The 24,539-nt window shown below is 48.1% G+C and overlaps 1 protein-coding gene across 4 annotated transcripts in view; it reads left to right on the top strand.

Annotated features, from left to right (window-relative positions):
* The window catches only part of RBKS (ribokinase), a 58,998-nt gene that overhangs the window by 20,674 nt on the left and 13,785 nt on the right, over window positions 1-24,539 (top strand). For all 4 annotated transcript variants that reach the window (XM_083175468.1, XM_083175469.1, XM_083175471.1 and 1 more), the window contains exons 4-8: window positions 7,052-7,115; window positions 8,248-8,310; window positions 9,744-9,908; window positions 13,553-13,644; window positions 15,473-15,661. In XM_083175468.1, coding sequence (XP_083031594.1) covers window positions 7,052-7,115; window positions 8,248-8,310; window positions 9,744-9,908; window positions 13,553-13,644; window positions 15,473-15,661 — 573 coding nt within the window. The remainder of the gene's footprint in view (window positions 1-7,051; window positions 7,116-8,247; window positions 8,311-9,743; window positions 9,909-13,552; window positions 13,645-15,472; window positions 15,662-24,539) is intronic.

The following is a 24,539-nucleotide window of genomic DNA, read 5'->3' as shown; positions in this document are numbered from 1 at the left end:
TACACCTGCGAGATTTAGTATTTAGAGACTACAGTGGGCTTCTCATTGGGTGTTAATTGTGTGAATTGACAACCAAAACACTTTTGTGGAAGTGTGTTCTTCACTACATGATGTAGACTGTATAGATAATTGTGCAACATTGCCTGCAACTGATGTCTGATATGTAGGCGGAAATTCTATAAATTCTATAAACACTCTACTAATTATATATTAACACTCCAATAGATTGTGCCATGATTGTGCTAGCTAATTGTAGCAGTTGTCACTATTAGCCCTACCATGAACCCATCCTCATCCTTGGAACTGCACCCTGACCCATTTTTCTTCTGGAGGAAATTGCACACTCTCGCAGACTTCTACCAATGCAAACTCTGTCTTCCTACAGCTCTGCCCATTGTCATACTTTAAATCTCTCGTCTCCTCCCATTCCTCTGAAGCCTTCTGCCTCCAAACTCGTTGAGTGAGTTGTCTACAACCACATCACTGTTATGCTCACCGAAGGAGAGTCACGAACCCTGGTAAGGGCTTCCTGGGGACGTTCAGCAACGGAGTGGAGTGCAACGGGGACAGGCTGTGTGAAATCCCAGCTGACGGACCTCTGGATGTCTTCTGGGTAGCCACCCAGGACCCCCAGGCCTAAGTCCACAGAGCACACAAGCGAACCTTCTTTTCTATAACAGCCCTTGACTCTCTGGGGCAGATGTATTAAGCCTGGAGAAGAGATAAAGTGGAGATAACGTGAAAGGAGATAAAGCACCAGCCAATGAACTGTGTTTGAAAATTACAGTTGGGAGTTGATTGGCTGCTGCTTTATCTCCTTTTACCTTATCTCCACTTTATCTCCACTTAATACATCTGCCCCTATGTATCTACCGGTACTAGTATGCCGCCAGGACTTATGTCGAAAAGTGGCATTGTGAACTTAAGCCCGAAGGATCCAAGCAGCTACCGGTAGGAGAGAGGCCTACACTGCCTACAGCACCTAGCCTAACCCACAGAGACAGAACTAAAAGATGACCAGAAACACCACCATCAAGATGCAGGCACAAGACGGAAACTCGGACGGATAAGTCCTACTATAACATAAACTAAATGACCCTAGTCCCTAATTGGGACAATAAGGACAAGACAAAGGCAGGAACAAAGTATATCCTTACACAGATGTGAGCACATAAAGTATATACACAGACTGACACAAATATAACTAAGGTGTGTACAAGTATTAGCATGCGTGGCCTAACGCCACTGCCTGCACAGGGACCCCAGTGTGGCTAACCACAAATGACAACTGCAGAACCTGCTAACTCCAAACACTACAGCTAAATGGAAAAGCTATGTGGTACTTTTCTTAGCAGGGAAACGGGAGTCCCAGCCAGTCGGTATTTCAGGGTAGCCTCCCGGAGTTTCAGGCAACAAGAGGTTAAATGACAGGGACAGGACACACCAGCAGAGTGAGAGCAGAGCCTCCAAACAAACTCTATATCCGGCCTCGGAGCAGCCCAAATGAACAACCTATAAAGATTTCCTCAGAGTGTCTGCCCCTGATTAGTAATGACAAGCAGCTGAATGCTGTATCAGGTTCTCTCAATGACTACTCCCTGCTGCTGCCAGGTGTCCCCGTCGCCTAGGCAACCGCTGGGGAAGAGGCGGTGCCGGCAGAGGGCGGCACGCTGAATGTCTGGCAACAGCCGAGGCGACGCCGTCCCTGCCCGGAAGTTCGGGACCGAAAGTGTTGCGTCGTCCCCGCTGCCTAGCAACAGCCGGGACTTGTGCTGCGGGACCCGGCTGTACACCAGAAGCGCCGTCAGCACTGCACCTAACAATCATTTCCTTGACCTCCTTCCATCTGGTTTTTATACTCATCACTCAAATGAAACTACCCTCACTAAAGCCACCAATGAACTCATTTCTGCAACATCTAAGTGTCCCTTCTCTATATAGATCCTTCTCACGATTGACCTCCCACTCCTACTTCAAATCCTGCACTCAGTTGGCCTCTATGACAATCCCTTCTCATGATTCTCTTCCTACTTCTCCAACCCTTCTTTCTGTCTACACTCCCGATGTCACCCCCATTCACCCCTCTTCCCTCCACAAACTCATCACCACCTTCTCCCTTAAATATCACCACTCTGATGACACCGAACTGTGTTTTTCTCTTGCCCTGACCTCTCCCTTCCTCTGCTCTTTAGTATTACCTTTCTAGAACTGAAATCCAATTTCTCTGTTCCCCAAGTCCATGGTCTAGGTGTCATTCTCAACTATATTCATTCTTCCTTTCCCCACATACACTTTCTCTCCCTCTCTTTTGTTATCTCCATAATATTTTCAGGGTCCATCACTTTCTCACTGTCGCGACTCAAGGTTTGAGAAACACCTATTTGTCGTCCTAGTGGGGGTTGTTTGGTCGCGTCTGCAGCCTAGTCAGAGCAGCACTCAGCGCTAGTCTCCCACTCCAGCACATGCACCAGGCCTGTCCACGCGGACACCAGTCTTCCCACCAGTCACCGTCATGGGCACCGCCATATTGGATCTGCTCACATAATTCTCTCAGCCAACCCTAGTCAGACCATCTCTGACATCACTCCACTACAACCAATCATCTGTGCACTCTGCCTATAAATAAGCAGAGACTGGTCCAGGAATTCAGTCAGTGCAATGTTGTCCTTAGTGTTACAGCGTTCTTGTTTCCTCTTGAGCACCTCCTGCTATTCCCAGCATCTGTGGCTTTCCACTCTGCTGCAGCCTGACTCCCTCCAGTGTCCTAATTAGGATATTGCCTCAGTCATTACAGTGTTATCTGTTTCTACCTGACCATCGAGATCCTCAGTCCTTTCTACCTGCAATAGTCTCCTGCTCATTCTCCAGTATCATCACACTTACCAGTCACCATCGATATCACCACCATCGGTAGACAGCTGCTGTTGCATACTTACCGACTTTTAAAAACTCCTCTCTGGGAGAAACCAGGAGAGGAGTGAATGGGGGGCAGGACGAGTCGAAGTTTCGGGGGGCGGGGTGAGACTGACGTAGTCTAGCCCTGCCCCCACGATAAGCAGCTGCATTAATTCGCGGGTCTGGATGGGGGAGGGGCTAAAATGATGCAATTCGCATCATTTTAGTCCCGCCCCCTCCCGCGGACTGGCGAAAACCGTCATTTTATACTGCGGAGAAGGGGGGGGGGGAGCAGGAGCTGGGGTCAAAGGAGATTTACCCACCTTCCGGGGGGGCCAGGAGGGGGACCCAATTTGCGGGACCCTTCTGGCCATTCCAGGAGGGTAGGCAAGTATGTGCTGTTGCCATTATCTTCATTGGCGGACCTCTCCTATGTCTGTGTTATTGATACTCACCTGAGCATACTTATCTGCAGTGCTTTCTCTAGACAGTCTCCATCGATGGTCTGCATCAGCTAGAGCCAGTCCATACTTACCAGTGATTCCCTGCCACCAGTACTTCAGAGACTTCCTCATAACTCCTCGGGGTTCCTCCAATGTCCCTAGTAGTCTTATATGCAGTCTAAGCTCATTAAAGAACCCAGCTTACGTTACACTCCAGCCCCAGTTCAAAGTCACCCCTCAGACGTGACACTCACCCTGAAAGCCACTAATTCGCTCAATTGGGACTTTCCAATTTCTCACCTTGATAGCTGTAACCTACTTAATGGATTTCCTGTCTTTTGCCTTGTCCCCATTTTCTCTTGCTACGCTCCCCCTGTGCTATCGCCTTCTGCCAATCGCTCCGCTGGCTTCCTGTCCCTGTCCAACTTAATTCTTCAATGTCTACTTCTCATTTACTCCTCTTCTCCCCCCTTCCATGTACTGTATCTCTAGCCGCCTGCCTCTCACACTCCTACCCACCATCCTTGGTCTTACAATGACCAATGCCTCACCTCCTCCCATGGACCGGACTGGGACCAGAAATCGGCCTGGCATTTTGAGCACACAGGCCCACCCGAAGTAGGCGGGACCCTTGCGCGGCGAAGCCGTGCAGTGAAAGGTGGGCATGGCCTCGTGGAAAGGAGGCATGGCATCACAAAAAGGAGGCGTTACACATTATGGAACACACCGTTATGCCTATTACACATTGCAGCACACTGTATTGTCCATTACAGACTGACACAATCCGGTATGCCCAGTACACATTATGATACACACATATTTTAAGGCAAAATGCAATGACATTTATTGGATTTCTACAATCAGGTAGTCAATATCAGTCAGGATTCCAGTTATTTCACTGGACCGCTGTCTTAACAGGAGGGTCAGCGCAGTGTTAACTGAGGGGACCTCGAAAGGTCTAAGTTGATCCTTTAGGGATCCCTTTTTCCCATAGGTTCCACACCTGGAACCTATGGTCCCCTCCTTTAATTGCAGCTGACCTTGCTGCAGTATGGGGGGGGGGGCAATTTCTGCTGTGTCGCTTTGATCTTTTAAGTGTGTCCTCTGGCGGCGTCCCGCCAGGGTGCACACTATTGGGGTTAATGGTGCTGTTGGTGCCGGTGGGTGTGATACCCTGGGTTTGCAGTATGACCCGTTGGTGGTGTGGTGGGGATGTGGTATGGGGGTGGGAGGGTATTACCTCAATCTCCTGGCCGTTCATCCTGCGGTGTGAAGAGGGAGCAGACCGGTGGTAGTGAGCTGGGTGTCCGCATGTTCTGCTCCTGGTCTCACTGATTTTGGTCTCGGACCAGGGTGCCACAGATCGTGCTGGCCGTGCTGGCTCCTGCATGACGGACCGATGCTTCTGGGTGCCTGGGGGCAGAGTGCGGCGCATAGTGACTGACGGTGGCGGCCAGGAGGCAGCGTCATGGCTCCAGTATGCAAATTACACGTGGGGGGGGGGGGGGGGGTGATCAGCCTGGCAACGGGCTCAGAACTTTCTGCACACAAAAAATCGGCCCACAAGGCCATCGGCCCTTCTGGTATTTGCCAGAAGTGCCAGATGGCCAGTCCGGCCCGGCCTCCTCCCCAATCACCTGCTTCCACTCCTGAACCCAGGATTTCTTCCTGGCTACTCCCACCCTCTGGAATGCCCTCCCATCCTCCTTCAGACATTCACCCAGCCACCCTGCCTTTAATAGTGACCTCAAACTCATTAGAGAGTATATCATATCTGATTTCAGATGGGTGTTTGTCACCAGGTATAGGACTGGGGCTATGTGGATGGTTGCTTTGTAGACGCATAGATGTGACCTACTCTGAATTTAGGCAGACATCTGCATTTATTTCCAAGGCTGACTAGCCTGTGGCAGGTGGCTACTACACAGGAGTAGGTGTGTGCGGCAAACCAGCCTTCACTCCACATTCTACACTTTCCTGATCTACTAATCATCCCAGCGGTCACCAGCAGTGATAAGAGTGGAGAAATGGGCCAATGGAGGAGTTGCCCATTGCAGCCAATCAGCTTCTACATTTCATTTTATTGACTGTACTTGGTAAATGATACCTCAAAGTTGATTGGTTGCTCTACATAAGACCCCCACACTCTCTGAACTGCTTGATACACCATTCCCAATGTTTAATGTATGCCACACAGGACAATGGGGCTTATATAATGTCAAGGTATAAATAACAAGTTCAAAACCCACGAGCCAACCAACCAGTTGTGGAGATTTCTAAAAGCTTAGAGAGCAATAGAGTAGAGAAAGATAAAGCATCAGCCAATCAGCTCCTGTCTTCCAAGTTACATTCCATGTTTTCAAAATGAGAGTTAAGAACTCATTGGTTGATACTTTATCTCTCTCCAACTTTTGCACAAGCCCATGTCACAATGAATGTTGGTTATCCCACATTGATGGGATAACCAGCCCTGGTCATGTATTCTTAGCTTGCAGACTGAGGAGGATACTAACTGGAATCGTGTGAATGGAACGTATGCGCTTATCGCCTGACTGGTCTGATAACAGCTGTTCCCAGAAATATTTTTTTCAGGCTGCGTTGGATCAGCTCCAGGTTACCCAGCGGAGGAGGCTGCTGTTCCTGGAAGCTGTCTGTTTATTCTGCATGAAATTCCACCACCAGTCTTAATGGCCGGAGACTATTTGTGCTTCCGGACTGACTGCGGCAGCTCTTGAGGGCTTTTTTGTCCATGAATGAGATTTTATGTAGTCTTTTTTAAAATGTTTCCAGTACATCTCTGCAATCGCAGTTAGAAATCTCCTTGGGAAGTTTGTTCTCCTTTCCTCTTCTCATCCCCTCCCCAATGGTCCTTATGTCCTCTCACGCTGATCTGACCCGTCTCCATTGAGTGAGTGGAAGCCAATGAGGGACAGGCTTGCGCCAGCTATCGCTGCACATAACGGAGATGGGACAGACTACCCTCGAAGATTATGTAGTGACATCACTTGTCAAATATGTCTTTGTGATACAGAGCTGTTACCTAGGAGACTGACAGCACACAGTGTAAGACAGTTGTTTGTTGGGGCCATAAGTTGGTGGGCCACTACCAAATAAACTGATTTATAACCAATTCTTAGGCCAAACCAGTGCTAGTGGCTGCCAATCATGTGGCCATTAAGAATAACATAACCATAGGAATACACATACGCATAGTTTTTATCTACAAGGCCCAAAGGGACTATGCCAGTACTGCGCCAAACAGCCAGATGTATGCCCCTCATCTGAAACTGGGTACACTTCTTCCGCGAGTTCCCGACAGTCTTCTCAATGTTTTAAAAGGGCAATCCTTTAAAAGGCAAAACAAAGTTAGTTTTGTTCTAGTGATTGCCCCTTTAAATGATCAGCAAGTTTGGAACAGATCCGTGTCCATGCAAACATTGCTTTCACTTTCGATTATGACATCTTTTAAGCACACAAAGGCGTAATTTAGTCCCTGTAGTGGCCTATATTTCCCTTTTTTGGGGGACATTTGACTGCATTCTGTGAATTTTTTTCTATGTCTTTTTATTGGTAAATTTTCAATAACAATAATTGAATTAAAAAATAAATGTCATTTTCTATAGAATTAGGGAATGAGATGGGATTTTTTTCTGTGTCTCTTGCCAAACTATCAGTACCCCGATCAATCTGTACCCTGCCCCGTCCTTATACAGGTGGGTGATGACTCCTTTGGGAACAACTACATTGAAAACTTCCAGAAGAATCAGGTTTGCACAGGTAAAGTTCATTTTACTGTATTTTGTACAATAGAACATAGAACAATTCACATTGTTGGGCTGCGAGTGTCCGTGCAGGTTACCACCGCCCCAATAAGCTTCACTTATCCTTTTCATAATATTTGATAACCCACTCTATCTGTACAACATATCCTGCCCTACCTGTTATATGTCAGGGAGAGCGGCAGGGACATTCCCTCTTACCTGATTGGTTGGGACTTTATCTATCTCCATTTTATCACACTCCAAGTGGAGTGCTAGGTACTGCTCCCAGAAACTGAATACATAATACTCAAATATAATCCATAGCTAATAAAATAGATGTCACCCGTCAGCTTCAGGTATGGAGGAAGCCAATGTGGTTGCTTATATTTAACAACATTGTTACTGCTAGGCACCGAAGTCGCTGCTTAATTACCTAAATAAGACGCAAAAGTGTTTGTAATCGTTCCCTTGAAGTCTAACTTGATCCCATCTATGTTCAGGGCAGTAGAGAGCCTGGCCGGGCACAGGTACTATTCAGTAGGTGTGGCCTAATTGCGGGAGGCGTGGCCTTGAACCCTTAGAATAATATACAGAAAAAATAGCACTTTTAAGAACTTTCCTGGCCAAACTGCAGCCCAGCACACAGCAGCATGTGTTCGGTTGAGAAGCGCTGATAATGGGGGGGCCCCACTGGACCCCTCCCTCAGTCCTGGGCCCGGTAATTAGTACCACCCCCCCCCCCCCTGTTCTGCATAAGTGCACTGCACAACTCCACAGTACAGTAACGTCTGCCAGACACCGCTGCCTGTGCTTAGTGACTGTACACGTGGACCAGCTCAGCTTACACCTCTTCCCTGGGAGATTATCACCTTTACGTTGGAATGAAGTGAGTGAATGCCCCTCTGCAGTGTTCAGCACATCTGTTCCCTAGAACCCTGGGAATAAGTCAAGCGGTTTAGTTCTGACTTGGCTCCTGTTTCTTTGCTTGATGTGGTCTGTGCAGCTTTTCTGGACCAGCATCAGACACGTGGTTTAATATAACTATGATTATCCTCGTACTGTGCGTCCAACTCCACTTTACAGCTGTAGGAGGAGAAGTGCGCAGTGTTCCGTCCTCGCTAACTTGCTCTCTCTGTTTTCCGTTGCAGATTTTGTGGCTCAGACGGCAGCAGCGGCGACAGGAGCAGCCTCTATCATTGTGAACGCAGAAGGTGACCGAGAAAGGCCTGGTTCTCTAATGCTGTATGCTGTGATTCCATACAATGATCAAGCCACCAGAACACCCAGCTGAAGTGGGTTCTGGTACAGCGAATCGGCTGCGTCTAGATCAACAATCTGGTGGTTGACCACTCTTGGTTCAACGCATCCGAGTGATTGTCAATCTAGACACTGTCGATCCGTTGACCAGATATGGCTAAAGTGTCCTGACAATGTGAGGCACGAGGCGCGAATGCCTCATGTACTATTTGAGAAGAGGGATTGTCTTCTTCCAGTGTGTTCTGGTGACAAGTACCTTTGACATCAATAGATTGACATTGACAGAATTTTTACAATGGCAATGGTCAACACATGACAAGGTCTACGTGAGTTTTTCATGAATTTTTTTTCATACTTGTGACATCCACGCGGACTCCGATTGGGAATGGTAAAGTGACCCCTAAGCATGACGAGTGAAGCTCAGGTGTCAACATTGATTAAAGTGAAAATCACCGACTTTTTGCTGACAACCTGTTGACTTCTGACCTAGACCCTGTTGACCCTTTGTTCCACACCCATCTAGAACAGTCTATGACCGGTAGAGACTTATTGGTTGCTTTTGGCAATGACTCTCCTCTATCTTTATCTAAGGCTGGAAAAATTTGCCCTGAAGTGTGAATGACGCTTCCCAACTCTGTTTTCAACTTGTATGTGGTCATTAGGTCGGCCTTGTCTAGGTCAACAGTCATAAGGTCAACTACTATTGGTCAAAAGGTCACCATGAAAAAGATTGACATGGAAAAAGGTAGACATGAGTTTTTTTTTCCTGATTTTTTTTTCTAAAAAAAAAAAAAAATTGTTCATGCTTTGCCTTCCCAGTGGGCAGGTTTGGTATGGCGGCCCAACAGCCGGAATTCCGACAGTCAATATAACGGTATTGGAATCCCAACTGCTGGTACTAGGACAGGGGGTCGAACTCAAGTGCACGGACAAATCAATGCATTTCAGTCGTCGCTGTGAATACTAAGCCTTATGTCTCTGTGATGTCATTTCGTTAGGAGATCTGTAAGTCCTGACAATGGTTGTGATCTTAGGTAGGAGATCTGGAGTAGAGGAACCCGCAACAGACCTGACTGTGTCTGATATCCCAATGGGTACTTTACCTGACGGTTGGAATGCTGTAAAGATCCTTAATAACTGCTATACAGGACTCGCCACTGTCATTTGTACTTGTATAACCACTGTCCTGTATGGCCAGAAGATCTCAGGGTAAGGCGGCTTGGAGAGAGTCTGCACAGGGGCCGCTGTTATTAGTTTACATCTGTACACCTGAATATCATTAAATAAGACCATCGGACTGCAGGGATTGTGTGCTTTCACCTTATCTCTTTTATTTTGGGTAACAATACAGATAAAATATTATCCTGATGGAATGTGTTTCTCGCAGGTCAGAACGCGATTGTTATTGTTGCTGGGGCCAACTTGCTGCTGGATTCCGGGGACCTAGCGAGAGCCTCTGCGGCCATTTCTAGAGCCCGTGTGATGGTCTGCCAGCTGGAGATAAGCCCACAGGTGTCCTTGGAGGCCTTGAAGGTCGCCCACAGGAGCGGGGGTAAGATAATCAGAGGAACTCTTCTGCCTGAGGAGCACACAATGCAGTCATCCAAACACAGTCCATACACCTGCTCTCTGGATAGATATGAGCAGGGTCTAACACCTGTGATTGTGCTGAAGTAAACGCAGAGATAGGCAGGAAGTAGTAGGGGAGGAGCAAGAACAACTTGTAGCCAATAAGAACCTTAGGGGTCTATTAGTAAGCAATGGAGAGCGATAATGTACCATCACCTGTAAAATGGCAGTTGGGAGTTGATTGGCTGGTGCTTTCTCTCTCTCCAAGGCTTAAGATGGCCATACATCTACAGATTTAGGGGATTATTCAGCTTCCTAAATGTACTTACCAAGCGGTTAAATGCCCGCCTCCCTTCGCCGAGAAAATGGCTGCATGTGAATGGATTTGTTTGCTGACACATCCATTCATGATGTGGCCGTGCAAGCATAAAAACTTTCAATGGTCACCGACCACATAATGATTTTTTTCCGCCCGCTCGCAGATATAAGTCAGTCTGATCTGACTTTTATCTAGGCCGGAGATGGCCGGACAGGGGGCGGGTGCTGATGTCATGTGACGTCCACGCCTGTGTTCACATTGGGCCCTGCGATTTTCTGGGCGCACCAGCCATTTTTGTGAGCACACTGCCGTTTGGCAGTTTTCCAGCATTTTGAAGCTAATGGTCAACTGTCATCTGCTCTCATCTATTACCAGGTTTTTGGTCCAACCAGCCAGATCGGACAATAAATCTGTAAGGCCGGCTTTAATCATGGACCCTTCTACATAATGCGTGCATTTTGCACATACACAAGTAACTCCTAACTATAAATCAGCCCTAAAATAGGGTCGATTTCAGGCATCTGGCTCTGTTGACTACCCATGAGTCAGACCGCACCACCGCCTGTGCCGTAAGTCAAAGCAGATCTAGTTGGGGGTTAGTATTCTATGGAATCTGCACTTCTCCTTTTAGAACTTCTCAGGAAACAGAGAATGTGTTTTGATTCGCTGCCTGACGTTGGCATCTGCCAGGAAAAGGCATTTGCCGTTTATTAAGAAAAATCTGGAGGTTGTTTATGGAAAACAAGTCTGGTTCATTTGGTCTGATTAGCGCCAGCTTTACGCCCCGGATTCAGCCGACCTGTCAGACAGCCACGGAACTGGCACCACTTATTCAGATATGGTTCCGTGTATTTACCATTTTTCTCTAACACAGACACCGTATGTGGACAGCTCGGGTGCCGGACGGGGTCCCGACAGTCGGGATCCCGACAGTCATTAACCCGACGTCGGGATCCCAACTGTTAAAACACCGACGGCCGGGTTCCCGACGGTCGTTGGCTATTTTACCTCTATGGGGGTCCACCACCCCCATAGAAGGAGAATAGAATAGGTGGCGAGCGTAGCTCACCACCGTGCCCGCAGGTTTGAGAGCCCGCAAGGGGCTTTGTTGCACTGGCCACGCTGTCTGAGACCAGGCAGTCGGGATCCCGACGTCGGGATAATGACTGTCTGTAAATCATACCACACCCGACAGCTCCATGTGGCCTTGATGTTTTGGTCACAGTGCCTTATTCAGGGTGGACACCAACCATCACTCACAAGTTTCCATGAGCCTATCAAAATTTCTCCTTCACCTCCCCCCCCGCTGTCCTGTCCCCTGTTCCACAGCCCTACTCCGCTCTTTGGGGCAGTAGCACTGGATCATTATTGAGATCTGCACATGCGCGGTAACCAGGCAAAACCATGCTGCACTGCAGGTGGGTCATATACAGTATAACAGAGTTAGGTTTGGGTGTGGTGAGTTCAAACTGATCATCTAAATTGCACAGTAAAAATCAAGCAGCCAGTATTTACTCTGCACAGAAAGAAAATAACTCACCCAAATGTAACTCTCTCTGTGTTATGATTCTGGATGCTTAGGACAGCCACAGCGAACCCTACGCTACCTCTGTTGATCCGCCCTGAAGAATGACCAGTACCTGCAGATGCTAAGGCTTCACCTATAATTGCCAAGTTTGGAGGGGCGTATTAAGTCCGCCCCAACTCCGGTGCAACCAGGTCTTATGGTTGGACAAAGTACTGGTGATTCTTCAGGGGAATCCAAAAGGTAAAACTGGGTAACAGGGCCTGACTGGGGATGACACTAGCTAATGGCTCCTGAGCGAGTACCAGGAGACAAACAAAGTAAACAAAACAAGTAAGCAACCGCGGCTCAAACCAAGGACGACCTAGAACACAGCCAGAAGAACATTAATGAACCAGACAGAAGGGCAGGTGCCTGCAGAAACAGGAACTATCACCGGCGGGGCTGTGCTGACCTAAATCCCTTAAAAGGGCTTAGGGGTCCAATCACCTGAGCAGGATCAGCCCCCCAGACTAATGATCACAAGCTGCGGCAATGCATGCCCGGTCAGCTCCCCCCCCCCCCCCCCATAGTCCTGACAACTACTGGGCGAAAGTCATGATAGGGCTAAACCTGCTGGGGACGGAAGCCGTCTCAGCGTCCCTGGTTGCCGGCCTACCGGCACCTGAGACGCGACACAGGCTGACAGGAGCGACAGAACTCCCTGTCAGCCTGTGCACGGGGAAACGCTGCTGCTGCCACCGCTGAGTGTAGCTAACACTCTGCACACGTTACATCTACCCCACCTGCAGTGCAGCATGGTTTGTCCATTAGAGAAGGAGTTTTCTTTTGCAAACCAACCTGAATAACCCCCCTGGTTTGTTCTAGACACAGTCACAGTTTTTTTTTTATATTTGCTTTACTTACAAACATAGGCCCAGAGTTGTGTAAAGATTGTAGGAATGGGACACGGTCACTAGGTTGATCCTGGGACGGACGGTCGACACAAGGGACGGTCGACATGCATCTTTTTTTTTTTTTGAGCCAACATGTGCCGGCAGGCAGTATTTCATGCCCTGCCTTCCACTATGGAGCGGTGGGAGAATAGAACAGTGTGCCAAGCGCAACTAGTGACCGTACTTATACAGTGTCCATGTCGACATACCTTTTTGACTTTCGACCTTCCTATTGTTGACCTAATGCTTGTGTCGACCTTCTGACCTTAGCCATGTCAACTTATTTCAGGAGTCAACCTATGCCCTGTAGACTTTCAGTAGTCGACACACTGCATGTCAACCTAAAAATGGTCGACCCAATGACCCATACCAGCAGGAACAGACCCTCATTATAGTGTGTCTTTATTATGAAGGTTACAAACCGAATCCGTTTAAATGCAATTCCATTGCACTAAATAACCCAGGCTTATAAGTAGATATAAGTGCACAGTAGATAAGACCCATAAGGGCAGATGTCACTACATACAGTAGGTAGCATAGGAGCGGGTCACCATGCCAGCAGTCTCTGAGAGCACAGATGCTTTGGATTTAGGTTGCTCATTGGGCAATTTATAGAGTTACTGACTTGGAACAAGGACATCCAGCAGTTTCCTTTCCTGGAATGAGAGAGACTCATTTGAGAATTTTTGGAGGAGCAGATGTTCTGGATGACCTGTAAAAGTTGTGGTCTTCTTATGACCTCTGTGGCATAATTCCATAATTTTGGGTGTAAGGGGATAGAACTAAAATGTATTTTAACAGATTAAACTGTTTTATTTTCTACATTTATTTTATGCTTTTGATTTTAGTTAAAACCATTTTCAACCCGGCACCGGCCATATCTGATCTAGACCCTGCGTTCTTCACCCACTCGGACGTCTTCTGCTGCAATGAGAGTGAGGTGAGGCTGGGGATCAGTGTGCACTCAGGCTTGTAGTAGCGCTGTCAGTGTGATCAGCGCTGTGTAGCTTCTGTGCGAGGTTCCCACTCTCGTATCACTCACCTGAACGGTTTTCATCAAAACATATGATGCTTCATACTTTGGTTTTCATGTACTATAGAAAAAGTCGGGCGGGTTATCTTAACACTCTCTCTTCAGCGTTTCTTTATTTCGTTTGAATATGAAGAAGCGCTACTTCCTATTGTTCGTTGGAGTGTACTAATGTCTGGAGAACTAGGAATGAGCTAAGGGGGGTATTCAATCTGTGACGATATTTCCAACAGGTGGAAATATCGATGCTCGGCTATTAAATTCTGCCATTTCCGACAGCATTGAAGGCTGTCTGTTTTGACTATTTTCAATATTTAATCTGTTTTGTCGGAAACGGCCACAAATTGTTTAATACGCAGTAGTTTTCTGACAATCCGCGGCCATTTTTGACGATGAGCGGACTTTCCGACTTTCGACAGTTGGAACATTGAATTCTGACTGTCCAGTTAGTGTTGGAAGCCGGTAAAAACTAACAGGATTCCGACTGTCGGGACGTTTCCGACAGATTGAATCTCGGATTGAATACCCCCCGAAGTCTCTCTATTACACACTCGCACTCGCACTCATACTCTTTCTCCCTCTCTCCCTTTCTCATAGTCATTCACTCACTATTTCTCACTCACTCTCCGTATCGATTACACTCTCTCACTCTCTTATTTTTCCACCCTCTCACTGCCTCCCATTCCCTTGTGGGATATAACCATATAATAGTCCGAGTTTGCCTGAGGTGTGGGATGCCGGCTGAGTTCTGACATCTTTTTAAAGCAGCAATCATTTGCAAGGAAAAACCACGCCTACTGAATGATTGCCGCTTTAAGAAGACGTCTGAGTTCGGTCAGCATCCAGCACCCCTGGCAAACACATCCTCTCGCATGCTAGGGAAAGGATTTGGCCAGCGGGGGCATACACGCAGCCTAGTGAACAGGTCTGACTGGGATAGGGTCATTGGGTCAACACCATTAGGTTGACATGAGCATTGGGTCAACATGGGCAAGGTCGACCGTCAAAAGGTCGACATAGGGGTTTTCACTGATTTTTGAGCCGACGTGCCAGCAGTATTTCATGTCCTACCATCCACTAGGGTGTGGTGGGAGAATAAAATAGTGTGCTGAGCGTAGCGAGGCACCATCTTCAAAGCATGGCGAGCACAGCGGTACTACGTTTCAGTGTTCATGTCGACGGTGTCGACATTTGGGTAAATTTTTTTTTTTTTTTTTTAGAAATCCCCTGTCGACCTTTTGACTTTCGACCTTGCTTGTGTCGACCTAATGTCATGTCGACCTACACCCATGTCGACCTAGACCAGGGCTGGGCAATTGCGGCCCTCCAGATGTTGAGGAACTACACATCCCAGCCTGCCTTGCATCAGTTTCAGCATGGCCACATAGCAAAACTAATGCAAAGCATCCTGGGATGTGTAGTTCCTCACACTGGAGGGCCGCAATTGCCCAGCCCTGACCTAGACCCATGTCGACTGTTCTGCATGTCAATCTAATGGTGTCAACCCAATGCATGCCGACCGTTCTGCTGTAGACCTAATGATCCATACCCGTCTGAATCATGCCCAGAGTGAGAGGAGGGAGGGAGAGTAAGAGCGTGAAAGAGACTTTCACTCACTCTTTCTTTCTCACTCTCATTCGCTTTCACTCGCTCGCTCGCTGACCCTCTCTCTCCCTCCCACTCTCTATCTCACTCTCTCTCCCTCCCTCCCTCTCACTCTCTCTCTCTTATTTTCCAGGCGGAGATTCTGACCGGTATCCCGGTGAGTGGGGCTGGAGATGCAGGAAAGGCCGGCCTGGTGCTGCTGGACCGCGGCTGTAATCTGGTGCTGGTGACATTGGGAGGGGAAGGATGTGTGATTGTATCAAAGGACGAGCCGACGGCCAAGCACATAGCGACACAGAAAGTGCCGGCTGTGGACACTACGGTACGACCTCTGTCTCATACTTTATTGGGTTATAGATCCGTCTGTTGGTAGATTTATTAAGCTCGTTAATGCGCTAGGAGTTCATCTCATAACGGCTAAGTGCCAATGAAATAATGTTAATGACATTAATATGAATTTTATATAGAACAACAGGAAACAAGAACTTTATGGAAACTGCTTTTAATGTATATTATATTGTGACATGTTAGCGTTTCCCAACAGTGACATCTGCCGATTATGAATCAATGGTTAGATACAATCTCTAGTAGAGTGTACAGGAAAGTGCAGATAGAGCAGCCTGTGTTGTCCACAGCGCTAGCACTCCTCGGTGCTGTGTCATTCAGTGATGTGTTGGCAGGTTTGAAAGACACAGCAGTGGTGAATTTACCTACACTTCTAAAAACAAAGAGGTGTTGTTGCTCATATCAACCAATCAGATTATATCTGTCATTTGGCTTTTGCAGCCTAGAAAATGCTAGACAGAATCTGATTGGCTGCTAAGGGCAACCCTGCCTCTTTTTATTTTTAAAATGGTCTGCCGCTGTTTTGTTTAAATTCGAGATTTGGGGACGTTTATGAGCTGACACACAGGAAAGCCGATGGTGTTTGCAGCAGTTAGACGCCAGATCACCAGTTATAATCCCTGTGATCCAATGTTCTCACCAAACAAATGAACTACCCGGGTAATATTGCATCTTTATATTAGTGGGCAGAAGAGGGCCCCCTGCTGGTCACTACACCCAATCTCCAAGTGGTTACATAGACTCAGCGATATATTAAGTTCCTTTCTAACCTGTAATTACTGACAGCCCCTCTCCGAGTCTCCGAGAGACCAGCTAAAATTACAGCTCGCTGACATTTCTGTTCCAAATAAGTTATTTTAGTGGGATTAGCAGCCTCCGTGGGTTACGTGTGAGGAACAGGCCAGCCTAATACACTTCCAGGCCTGATCTATTAACCGCGTGTTCCTGTAACGGCTGTCATTGTGTGGGTTGTGTGCTGTTATTTCTGGATCCTCATCGCGGATGCACGGCACTTTTTGTATCCTTGCCTCGAAGTGTTTGGTTAGCGTTTATGCTAGGTATGGTAGCTTATCCTTCCTTATTGCTTCCGTAAATAGCTGGTAAATATATTAGAGGTGTAATTATAGATATATAAATGAAGTGAAGTGTATCCTTTATTACGTATAAATCATCCTACATAGCTTAGACTTCCTGCACCTCAGGAACTAGACCACTCCTTACAGAACTAGGGAGTTTTCTTCCTTAGATGTGCCCATATTCTGGCTGAATGTCCTTCATAAATGAAAGGACTATACTCTCTGGGAAATGGCAGGGTTCCAACTCCTCCTACCAGGGGTGGCCAAACCTGTCCTCGAGATCTACCAACAGACCATGTTTTCCAGACTACCTGTAGATCTGTAGAATGGGTCTGTTAGGAATGAGTGCAGCACACATTTGAAAATGTGACAGATAGTAATGACTACATCTGTGCACCAGCTAGGTGGTCTGGGAAACGTGACAGTTAGTAATGACTACACCTGTGTCCCAGCTAGGTGGTCTGGTCACATTTTCCAGACCACCTAGCTGGTGCACAGGTATAGTCATTACTAACTGTCACATTTCCCAGACCACCTAGCTGGTGCACAGGTGTAGTCATTACTAACTCACATTTCCCAGACCACCTAGCTGGTGCACATGTGTAGTCATTACTAACTGTCACATTTTCCAGACCACCTAGCTGGTGCACAGGTGTAGTCATTACTGTCACGTTTCCCAGACCACTTAGATTGGCACAGGTGTAGTCATTACTAAGTGGTCTGGGAAACGTGACAGTTAGTAATGACTACACCTGTGCCCCAGCTAGGTGGTCTGGAAAATGTGACCGTTAGTAATGACTACACCTGTGCACCAGCTAGGTGGTCTGGGAAATGTGACAGTTAGTAATGACTACAGCTGTGCACCAGCTAGGTGGTCTGGGAAATGTGACAGTTAGTAATGACTATACCTGTGCACCAGCTAGGTGGTCTGGGAAATGTGACAGTAATGACTGCACCTGTGCTCCACCTAAGTGATCTAGAAATCCTGAACTGTTGGTAGATCTTGAGTACCGGTTTGGCCAGCCCTACCCTAGAGGATCTGTACTGCTCATGCTCCGGTCTCCTTCTGCGTGATCGCTCACAGTCCCTGCCCTCCTTAGCTGCAGCATGATGGACATGTGGCATTTGGGGGGTGAAACCAGAGTCGTGTCAGAGACCAGTCTACCAAACAGGGAAATGTCACCTGCATTTATTACAGGCAGACTGGCTGAGCATTTCTGTTAATTATATGTAAGCAAAGCTGACTCGGGTGGCTCCGCCATCACGCATTGTAGATCATCGTCCCGTTTTATGTGCTGTACATTGTATAGTATGTACGCAGGACCACACGATATGCTGGACACTGTTCAACATGTTGATTGAATAGTGCAGGGGTTCTCAAACTCGGTCCTACACAGTTCACATTTTCCAGGACACCTGGCAGGTGCACAGGTGCCTTCATTCCTCATTGACACATTTTAAGGGATACACAGGTATTGTTCGGAATATTCCTGCCTGTGTTACTAGTACCCTGTTGGTTGCTGCAGACGGTGCGTGAAGAGGAACTTCATTCCACAACCTGGAGTCCTGCACATGCCTCTCTCGGAACTCAACCCGGGTCCAGCATATCTCAGCGTGTGACGATCGATAGATAGATAGATAGATACATAGATTAGATAGATAGATCGATAGATAGATAGAATGTTAGCACTTTTCTTAGGAAATCCCGGCACTGGTAGCTGCTTGGATGTGATGAAACCTTTATTACAGAGGCGCTGGTAGATGGATGGGAACACAATGAATTACAGATGACCTCTAAGCAGGTATTAAGTCATGTTCAGACCAATCACTTCTGCATTCCTCTTCTCCCTGAGTTTTGTGGTGTAACAGTTCTGTCCCTGGGGGATGATAACGCTGAGGACGGTGACTAATCGCACATTTCTGCCGATCAGCAAGAGTTAGTTCTGTGGTTTAGCCCCACTCTTCAGATTCCTCAGTTCCATAATGTAGCCAGCGCAGATGGAGCAGCCTTTGTTTGATGTCTGTGTCTCACTAGTAGGTGGACGCAGATGGCACAGAAGCACCAGGAGTTATTGCAGTGCGGGATAGTAAATCCTGAGTGTTTGCACTCAGCCATCACACTCCTCACCCACTCCTGCTATTGTATCATCGCTGGTCCCAACCTGTAATAGGATTCCTCATCCCATCGCTGGTCCCAGCCAGTAATAGGACTCCTCATTCCATCGCTGGTCTGAGCCAGTAATAGGACTCCTCATCCCATCGCTGGTCTGAGCCAGTAATAGGACTCCTCATCCCATCGCTGGTCTGAGCCAGTAATAGGACTCCTCATCCCATCGCTGGTCCCAGCCAGTAATAGGACTCCTCATCCCATCGCTGGTCCCAGCCAGTAATAGGATTCCTCATCTCATCGCTGGTCCCAGCCAGTAATAGGACTCCTCATCCCATTGCTGGTCCCAGCCAGTAATAGGACTCCTCATTACATCGCTGGTCCCAGCCAGTAATAGGACTCCTTATCCCATCGCTGGTCCCAGCCAGTAATAGAACTCCTCATCCCATCGCTGGTCCCAGCCAGTAATAGGATTCCTCATCTCATCGCTGGTCCCAGCCAGTAATAGGATTCCTCATCCCATCGCTGGTCCCAGCCAGTAATAGGACTCCTCATCCCATCGCTGGTCCCAGCCAGTAATAGGACTCCTCATCCCATCGCTGGTCCCAGCCAGTAATAGGACTCCTCATCCCATCGCTGGCCCCAGCCAGTAATAGGATTCCTCATCTCATCGCTGGTCCCAGCCAGTAATAGGATTCCTCATCCCATCGCTGGTCCCAGCCAGTAATAGGACTCCTTATCCCATCGCTGGTCCCAGCCAGTAATAGGGCTCCTCATCCCATTGTTGGTCCCAGCCAGTAATAGGACTCCTCATCCCATGGCTTGTCCCAGCCAGTAATAGGACTCCTCATCCCATGGCTTGTCCCAGCCAGTAATAGGACTCCTCATCCCATGGCTTGTCCCAGCCAGTAATAGGACTCCTCATCCCATCGCTGGTCCCAGCCAGTAATAGGACTCCTCATCCCATTGTTGGTCCCAGCCAGTAATAGGACTCCTCATCCCATTGTTGGTCCCAGCCATTAATAGGACTCCTCATCCCATCGCTGGTCCCAGCCAGTAATAGGACTCCTCATCCCAACTCATACATCTGCAGCTTACTGTTGGGCACGCCATGTGGCAAATACCAATCCAGGCGGCCATGCCTTATTACCCTGGGTGCCATATAAATGCCAGTTCTAGTGGCAGAACGATCAACATCATGAAACTATACAGGGGCAACCTCCTATGTATCTTATTATAAGAAAATAAAGATAATACTTTTATTAAGGGGGGGAGCTATCAAGGATAGGTGTTGCCTATAGCAACCAATCAGATTTTATAGAATGTACTAGATGAAGAATAGCTAACATCTAATTGGTTGCTAAGAATCGCTCACACTTGAATGACTCATTCATTTAGGATTCTTCTCCTATTACAGATTATTGCGGGAGATGGGTCCAGATATAAAGTGAGTTGCCCATAGCAACTAATTGGCTTCTAAAGGCCCCCCATGCCTAGGCAACTGACCTGCAAATTGGGCTCTTTTCCTTTATTTGCTTTGATCAACCGCATGAAGAGAACCCGAACTGCAGTTGAATGACAGCAGATGGGATGCGCGGTCCCATGCGCGTCGCACCGGCTGCACAAGCAATGTCTTGTACTGGATTACATCTTCCCCATTGCGCGGGATTACGCAGGATGACCGTCAGTTCGGTATATTGCTTAGCTCGGTTCCGGAATTTCATCGGACACCTACTGGGGTCCAAGGCCGTTCTCCTAGCTGTGTAACATAAGCCACCTCGGTGAGAGTTTGGACAACACACGGGGCCCATAGGATTTTAGGAGCCCGTCCCTGCAATCTGCATCGCCCAGTACCAGTGGGGACTGCGGGCGTGTTGACTCCCTCGCTGATCGGGGCGGGACAATCTGTAGCCCATAGGCTACATCTCAGAATGGCTGTAGCCCAGGGACCTGATGCCATGCTGCCTGATATCTATACATTGGGCAGTACCGCATGCCACATAGAAATGGGATGCGGCCACTTGTCGACATACCGCTAAAAGTCAACAGGGCTTTCGTTGACACATGAGATAGGTCGACATGGCTAAGGTCGTCAGGGTTGGAAGATCGACACCAGCGTTAGTCGACAATAGGAAGGTCGACAGTCAAAATGACGACATGAGTTTTTTTGAGCCGACAAGTGCCGACAGGCTCTGTTTCATACCCTACTATCCACTAGGGCGTGGAGTCATGTCGACCTTTCGTTTATCGACCTAATGTTTGTGTTGACCTTCCAACCCTCTCGGCCGTAGCCATGTTGGCCTAATTCATGTGTCGACCTAAGCCCCGTTGACCTTTAGTGGTCAACCTAATGTATGTCGACAGTCATACAGTTGCCCCTATGACCCATACCCCTATAGAAACCTATGGGGGTGAGGCTGCCGGCAGGGCAGCAGGGATCGGTGATTCCTGCAGTGGTTCCTCAGGGGTACTTAATCTTTGCGGCTAATCCCCGAAAACGGGTGTTTTGGGGGAATTAGCCGCAATTATTTAATAGTACTAGGTGATTCATCGCACCCTACGGGCGCTCTTCACACTGGTGTAAGGGGCTGCGCCCCCTTAATTTGTGAACATTTGTATATGAGAAAGATGGTTAGAATTGTATGAAAGATGGCCTGTATTGCAACTTGAGTTATAGGTGAAATGTGTTAAATAGAGAGCATATGATGTGGAAGGGGGTGTGTATTGTTTTGTTTAATTAAAAAGCGGTTACAGAGTAAGATGTACATTGATAGTGTGGATGGTACAGTGACATTTGTGGGTGTGGGGGGGGGGGGGGCTGTGTGTGCGTGTTGTTTAGGTGTGTGTGTGCAATAGTATAGTAGGGTGTTTCTGAGTCAGCAGCTCCCCACTGGCGGAGGTCACGACACAGAAAAACAGGAGGCTGGGTAGTGATAGGGGTGTGTGGGCATAAGGGGGACTAAAGAGGAGGGTGGGAGATACTGTGCAGCTTCTGCCAGTGGGTGAGGGTCCAGTGTGGCAGTACAGGAGTACAGGATGGTGGCCCTGAGTCAGTGTCTCCTCCTACTGGGTGGGAGTTAGGGTGCATGAGAGCAGGAGGCTGGGCTATGAGGCATGATAGGGGCATGTGGGCAAAACAGCGTCAGCGACTCCCCAGTGGTGGAAGTTACGGGGAATCAAGGGAGGGAGGGGGCGCAGGTGTCGGCGAATCGCGGGAGAGGGCGGGGGTCCGCAAAGCGTGGGAGGGGGCATGAATTGCGCGAGGGGGGGTTGCGAATCGCGGGAGGGGGGGTGCACGGGGCGCGATGAATCACCTAGTTGGTTATATATTCTTGTAGAAGGATGGTAGGATGTTGCTGTCATTCAGAATGCATTTACATAAACAGTAATAGTAGCAGTAAAAGGTCTGACTTAAAACACCTACAGTAAAACAGAACAGGTGTTATATATTATACAAAGAATTGGTTGATGATGTCTAGGTTGACGTGCAAAAAATCAACACAGAAAGTGCAACACATGTAAATGTTGACATAAGTGTGGCACTTCATCGGTGTCCATGTCGACACATGAGAATGAATATGAAAACATTCAAAAAAAGAAAAATAAATCTTCAAAAACTCATGTCAACCTTTTTCATTGTCGACCATAGCCGTGCCAGTGTTTTGCATGTGCCATTTAATCCTGGGGTTGCCATGAATCGCGCGTGGGGGTGGAGGGAGGAGGTGAGGGGTGTCCGCGAATCACGGGAGGAGGGGTCGTGGGTGGATGCGGTGAATTGCGGGAGGGGGAGTCGCGGGGGGGGGGGGTTGCTGCGAATCGTGGGATGGGGGGGCGCGGGGGGTTGCAGTGAATCGCGGGGGCGGGGGGGTTGTCGCAGGGGCATACCCAACATGACCCTCTCTGGGAGGGACACATTGCTCTGTTTCTGGACTTTCTTCTTAATTTATGGACTACCATCACCTGTGCTTAAACACCTTTCTTATCAATTACCTTGTTTAAAACAGGTGATGACAATCATAAATTAAGATGGAAGTCCAGAAACAGAGCATTCTGTCCCTCCTGGAGAGGGTCATGTTGGGAGGTATGGAGGTATGGTGTGTCTGGTGAGTAGCTGTGTCTTTGCTGTGTAACATGGAGAGGCAGAGGGTGTCTGGCACTGTCTGTGGGCTCACTGGGCTGGTTCTCTGTCATGTGAGTCAATCATGTGAGTCAGAGGCTCCACCCAGAGTTACAGCTCCAGACACACTTTGAGTGACAGATGTAGCCAAATATATAAGAGATATGGGCCCCATAGAGAGATGAGCATTGCTGGACCACTATAGACTAATGCCTAGGGCTGACTGCAGCAAGGGGGGTAGAAGGGGACGGCTGGAGGAATGGCATCCTAGGCCTCAGTGCCAGTGAGGAGAAGGGGCCACCAGGAGACCATGTGACCTTTCCCAGCAGCATGCGAGCAATGCTTGGTAGTGGGCACCACATGGGTCCTGCCGGCTGAATCATGTGACACTCCAGCCAAGTCATTTCCTGTATCCCAGTGTATCCAATTGTACCCAAATCTGCAATTTGCAGCCTCAGAATGTTTGTGATATTTAATCATTACCAAACAGGACAGGCTTGGTTTTGGTTACCAGAGGTTTTACATTAAATTGGAATAAAGAACACGTTATTTGGATGAGGTCATCCTGATATCTAGACTTAAGGACATGTGGAGACTAGCTCTCCCTGGCAGGCTGACAATACTGGCATGTTCCAGGACGGCCGATGTCTGGCAGAGCATTAGTAGGTGGCCTGGGGTTCAAAACTTGATCAAATGAGCTGCTTTACGTCCGCCAGTCTCCCAGGTCTGTATTTAATAAGAGTATTGTGTCACTGCCCTGCCCAGGCTGCATTTACCCTCCACCACCGAACTGGGTCAGGTAACTCTAAAGGATATAACGTGGCGCTGTATAGAGAACGAGGCACATCAGTCCCTGCCCCATTGGAGCTTACAGTCTACCACGCCCAGGGAGAACAAGAAAACCCCACACAGATCTCCATAGTTGGAATAGATGTCATGAGCTCCTCACTGCAAGGCACACATACTAACCACTGTGCCACAGTGTTGAGTTTAGAGTTAGAGTTGGGAAAAGGTTTGGTCTGTTGTAGCCAAGGTTACAGCGGTGGAGCTGGAGGTACGGACCGGTAGTTAGAACAGCAAAGGTTGGGTCACAAAAGTGTTTCTTGTAACAGACACGGACACGGCTGGAGTAGCCGGTAGGTGCAGGGCAGGAGCTGTATGTCTGGGTATGGGTCATTCAGGTCGACCAACTGTAGCTTGACATCCATTGGGTCGACACCTGAAATAGGATGACGGAGCTAAGGTTGGAAGGTCGACACAAGCATTATGTCGAGATGGCAATGGCTGACGCATGAAAAGGTCAACGTGAGGTTTTAACTACTTTTTTTATGTTTTACCACACACGTGGACTCTGGGAAGGGTAAAGTGAAACGCTACACTAATTGGGGGGGGGGTGCACGTGCTCAGGTGTCAACAGTGACACCCAAAAAAACCTGGAAAACTCAATGTTCAACTTTCATGTATGGACATTTTCCATGTCGACCTTTTTCTCGACTTTATCTCTCTTCATTTTATCTCTCTCCAAACATTGGGGCAGATGTATTAAGCCTTTAAT

This window comes from Crinia signifera, chromosome 3, assembly GCF_055691185.1.
Source record: "Crinia signifera chromosome 3, ASM5569118v1, whole genome shotgun sequence".
Taxonomy (NCBI): domain Eukaryota; kingdom Metazoa; phylum Chordata; class Amphibia; order Anura; family Myobatrachidae; genus Crinia; species Crinia signifera.
The sequence above is the reverse complement of the archived record's forward strand: the minus strand, read 5'-3'. Positions and strand labels throughout refer to the sequence as shown.